We start from the raw sequence: 5,502 nt of genomic DNA, 5'->3' as shown, positions 1-5,502 counted from the left end.
TTTCCCCTCTGGTCTCTCAGTCACTGACGAAAGCTAGTGGATACTAGCTGAAACGTCTGACGTTTTCAAAATCATATCCAGTTGCTTGAGTAACTGTTTTTTGGCATACTTCTGCATTTGTTTTGCTGCGGTTGAATACATTTCAAGAGAAACACCCCCAAATTGTACAATCACATATACAGGGCGCTATATAGATGGTACTGTATGTGCAAACCATGGGCTCTGCAGTACAAGGGTTAATAACTGTCAATTTCTTTCCTCAAAATGTGGACAAATTTTGTTTAGAAATTTGCTTGAGTTGTTAAAAAGGATATACTGTATCTACTATATAATATAGGTACTGTACTATATAATATTTTTCTTCATCAATGTCAGTATTCAATTTGTTTGATCATAAAACCAAGTAGAATGGCATTGTGACAATTTTTGTACAGTGCACTAACTTGAAGGATTGTAGATGTTAACAATGTACTTGACTCAAATTTTGATTGTCTGTTGTCAGTGTAGATTTTATAGCTGTTGGACCACATAAAATGCTCTGTATTCTAATCATATTGACAAAAATTTTGTGAATCACCAACTTCGAAATATTGGAAGTTGGTGATTCACTACAAATCACCTGGATGGAGGCCTGGTGAACCCCCATGATTTACATATCACCCTTGGGGACTTCAGGAAGAATTGTATGAAATTTATGTAACACTACTGGAGATCCTAATAAAACAAACAAACAAACAAACAAACAAACAAACGTTCACCTGATGAGAGAGTACATAGACATGATGTACTGTGGCTCCTTGGTCTCAGGGTTTCGGAACAACTTGCTCTTGGTCTGTGCGTGGACCCAGTTACCTCCCGGGAGCTGGAACTTGTAGATCTGACTTGTAGCCGTGCCACACGCCATTACTGTAAGGACAGAAGATGGCGTGTTAAGCAGATGACAGCAATGGATCTATTGCAGTATTACGTCACAGTTTTTTTACCGCAATGAATGCCGGTCAATCAACGTTTATATTGTACAGGGGTGTGTGTTTGTGCAGCGTTAGCCTTAATATAACACCTTTAATACAGTACTACTTTTGTCTAATGTCACAACTAAATCACCCTTTACAGCATGTAATGCTGTGTCAACAAAAGTATAGACGCAGCAAAAATCAAATATACCTGACTTTGAAAACTTTGAAATGATCTTTATTCTTTAACTGACCGTTCTAGAATGTTCTTTAAACAGGTAAACAAACTGTGACGTAATAATGTGATATCCTTAATATCCATAAAAGGACTCAAGCCCCAGTGTCATGCACACATCAATGAATATAAAAGAATTTTTCATTGACTCAACAAAAGTACAGGGACTTTTGTATGGTCTACTACAGCTAAGATCAAACAAAACTTAAGTCAACTTACGTACAGAATATACTGTACATGTACATGTATGCAGCAAGCTATGTACAGAATATATGTCAGCCACAAAATTAGAGGTTTAACTAGTCTCTATAGCTATAGGAGCAGGTCAGAAGCAACGGTCGCTGGGGTTGGCTGGTGTTCGGCCTAGTTGGCTACAGTTTGGCTGCACCAGCCAAAGGTTTCAAAATGTTAAAAAAAGCATTTGGGGTGGACGGGAGGTTTGGCTGGTGTTCGAGACTAGGTCAGCAGTGTTCAGGGTTCAAATTTGACTTAAAGTTAACTCAATTTCAACTGGATTCATATAGAAACTTCAGAAGTGACCTAAATGAGGTCAGACTGCTCCTGAAAATCAGCCAAATTGTGTGACAAGGGCTTATGTCTTTGAAAAACAACAACTGTGTGGCCCAAGGGCTTTAGAAACAGAGACAAGCACAGCTCTTTACACCAAATCAGCAGGAATATAACTTTTAACTAAAAAAAAAACATTTAGATTGAAAAAAAAATAGTATTGTCTCTTTTTCCTATAAGCAAGGACTCTTTCATTTGGCCAAGCCACCACCACAGACTAACTGCATGGCAAACAGATATTACATAACATGTCATCCATGCAAGCTTTAGTCTGAGACAAAACAAAAATACACCTTTTCTGATACCTGATACAGATCCATCTGTCCGGTGAGTGCGTATACACACATAAACTAAAATAAAATAAAGGTTATTCCTTGTTTTAAGATAATCTAAAGACTCATTCATTCACTCACTATCCAGTTATTGTCTTTGGAAAACAACAACTATATACGCAGGCCCAGTGTTCTAGCCAGCATCCGTCGTTCCCTCATTTGACAGAATTTTACCTCTCATGACGAACAAAAAGTTTAATCAATCCGTCATCTTTGACAGACAAAATTCAACTATGGAAAAACATTTCATTCTACTAAGTTTAGTCTACAGCAAAATTTGCCCCTCAAATTGCAGGAAATAGCATTTCCGAAGGTCAAGATTTCTACACTTTCTTGTTGCGCCTTCAGGGCTCGAAATGATGTTTTGTCAAGGACAGTCATCATAAAGGGAATGTCCATGGTTACGTCAAACAAAATTGAAATGAGAGAAAAAAATCCAGGCTTCTAGAAGATTGATGTGGCCCAAGGGCTTTAGAAACAGTGATGGTCACTACCCAATACACCAAGACAGTGTAGGAACTTAAGACAAAAATCCCTGGTTGAGAAAAAGACAATGAAAGTAGTTCCCACCTTCTTTGTGGTGTTTGGACATGACCCAGGCTTCGCAGTCCTTGTACAGCTCCGTGAGACAGCGCCGCACGATTTCCCCGTGCGGTACGGACGTGCTGAGCCCGCTGGTGTCCACCGCGAGGATTTTACCGTTGATGTCCTGTCGCGTGGAGAACTGTTCTAGCGGCATGACTGCCTCTACGTCGGTTGATTCCGCTACTTTACTGGCAATGCATACCAGACATGCTTCTGGAACTAAACAGGAATATCACAGATTATCATATAGCCATAAGACATTGACATTTGTGGATGGATTGACTTATCACCTTTTCAGAAAACATACAAGTCTCTTTCCTGATATCAGTTCAGTACTACTGACAGGGATAGCATTTCAATACTATGCAGGGATAGCATTTCAGTACTAGGCAGGGATAGTATTTCGGTACTAGGGACAGGGATAGTATTTCAGTACTTGGGACAGGGATAGCTTTTCAGTCCTAGGCAGGGCTAGCATTTCAGTACTAGAGACAGGGATAGCATTTCAGTACTGGGGACAGGGATAGCATTTCAGTACTAGGTATAGGGATAGTATTTCAGTGCTAGAGACTGATAGTATTTCAGTACTAGGGACAGGGATAGCATTTCAGTACTAGGTATAGGGATAGTATTTCAGTGCTAGAGACTGATAGTATTTCAGTACTAGGTACAGGGATAGCATTTCAGTGCTAGGGGCAGGGATAGTATTTCAGTGCTAGGGACAGGGATAGCATTTCAGTACTAGGGAGTTATGGCATTTCCGTGCTTGGGACAGAGATAGCATTTCAGTAGTAGGGACAGGGATAGCATTTCAGTACTAGGCAGGGATTGCATTTCAGTACTAGTACAGGGATAGCATTTCAGTACTAGGGACAGGGATAGCATTTCAGTACTAGTACAGGGATAGCATTTCAGTACTAGGGACAGGGATAGCATTTCAGTACTAGGCAGGGATTGCATTTCAGTACTAGTACAGGGATAGCATTTCAGTACTAGGGACAGGGATAGCATTTCAGTACTAGGGACAGGGATAGCATTGCAGTACTAGGGACAAGGATAGCATTTCAGTAGTAGGGACAGGGATAGCATTTCAGTACTAGGCAGGGATAGCATTTCAGTACTACTATTTGGGACAGGGATAGCATTTCAGTACTTGGGACAGGCTGGGATAGCATTCATACCACTCCCAAGGGCACAACACAGAGCCCTCCCAGGGATTTGAACCCAGAACCACTGGAATCTGTGTCAACATCGCTAACCACTAAACCACCTTGCCACCATGTCAAGTGCCTTTTTCAATGGTACAACATAGGGCCATAGTGGTGGATTTGAACCCAGGACCCATTATGCCACACAATCCCATCCTGGTAGACTTTTTTTATCCAAACATTTCTCACATCACATGGTGACAACACACTTTTTCAACTTACTATTATGCCATGACCAACACAAAAGACAAACACACAAACAGACAATAGACATACTCATTTTCACCTGAGTTAAGTGAGGAAATTTGTGTTCAGTGCCTTTTCCAAGGGCACAACATTGGTAGCATTGCAGGATTTGAACTCGGGACCTCTTGGTTCGGAGTCGAGCGCTCTGCCATTTTGCCACAGTATCCCACAAAGAAATTGGAACAACAATGCGACACTAAAATGAACTACACTTCTTCAGACTCACCATCATTGCCGTCCTCAGTTTTCCCTTTAGTGGGGTGTGGATGGTAGACAGCAGAGCACTGCATGGTCTTGTACTGTGGCGTCTGTGTGCGATGTTTCTCCATGTCTTCTTCTGGTTCCAGCTTCACCATCATGCGACACTGGAACGAACGACACTTCTTTCCCGTGGCGTCCGCTCCCCAACCCACGCCATTACCTTAAGAAGGAAAGGAAAAAATACTCTCACAATGCAAAAATTTGTAAAATACACATAGCACTATTTAAACCTTGCAATACTAGTTGTTACGTCAATTTTTACTCAAATACATTCATATGGTCAGACTAGAGTCTAAATCCCTCCTGCTATAAAATTACAACATGATGTAACCTAACACTAGTTACCATGGTGACATACGTCTGGTTCAGGTCATTGATCTTATTTGTTTGGTAAAGAAGAAGAGGAAACAGAGCAAAAACAATACGTTTTCCTTCGGTAAATACAATAATGTTTATTCTTACTCAAATGCATTTGTATATTATATTAATAAAGCCTGAAGCCACCATAATGACTGCTGCAACAGTGCCTCAAAAGATAAAAATGCCTCCGCCCCTGAGGCATCGCCAAAAACTGACTGAAAACAATATGTTTCCCTTCCGTGAAGGCAAACACAATCCTTGAACATGAAGCCTTACCGAGTGACATGGGGAGTAGACAGTTGACAAACTGGGTGTGGTCTCCCACATGGATGATGTTATACACACTGGAGCCCATCAGTTCATCATGTGTGTAGCTCAGGTAGTTCTGCACATTGTTAGAGATGAACTCCAACTTGCCCTGGCTGTTCACCACAAACAGGAAGCCATTCAGCGCCTGTAGAAAGGAATCAGAATGACAGACACCATTTAGTAGTGTGTTAAAGGGGCATTATGTAACAATTGTTTTGCACCAAAAAGTGAAATATCTTAAACTGAAAAAAAATCTTCATATTGTGATTGCCATTTTACTAAATCTTCTTTTTAGCATATTTGTTCCACATTTCTGACATTTATTACCTTCGCCAAGAAGGTTATGTTTTCAGGGGCGTTCGTGTATGTGTGTGTGTGTGTGTGTGTGTGTGTGTGTGTGTGTCTGTCAACACGATAACTTGAGAAGGCCTTGATGGATTGTCTTG

General features: G+C 40.7%; 1 protein-coding gene across 1 annotated transcript in view; it reads right to left on the bottom strand.

The window, feature by feature from the left end:
• The window catches only part of LOC109479558 (nuclear receptor coactivator 2-like), a 68,311-nt gene that overhangs the window by 21,077 nt on the left and 41,732 nt on the right, over positions 1 to 5,502 (bottom strand). The window contains exons 5-8 of the mRNA XM_019781539.1: positions 5,024 to 5,201; positions 4,353 to 4,547; positions 2,658 to 2,891; positions 759 to 906 (exon numbers count right to left, since the gene is read on the bottom strand). Coding sequence (XP_019637098.1) covers positions 759 to 906; positions 2,658 to 2,891; positions 4,353 to 4,547; positions 5,024 to 5,201 — 755 coding nt within the window. The remainder of the gene's footprint in view (positions 1 to 758; positions 907 to 2,657; positions 2,892 to 4,352; positions 4,548 to 5,023; positions 5,202 to 5,502) is intronic.

The sequence above is a fragment of the Branchiostoma belcheri genome, unplaced genomic scaffold (genome assembly GCF_001625305.1).
Source record: "Branchiostoma belcheri isolate BF01 breed outbred unplaced genomic scaffold, Haploidv18h27 scaffold49, whole genome shotgun sequence".
Taxonomy (NCBI): Eukaryota; Metazoa; Chordata; class Leptocardii; order Amphioxiformes; family Branchiostomatidae; genus Branchiostoma; species Branchiostoma belcheri.
This window is presented reverse-complemented; position numbering and strand designations above follow the sequence as displayed.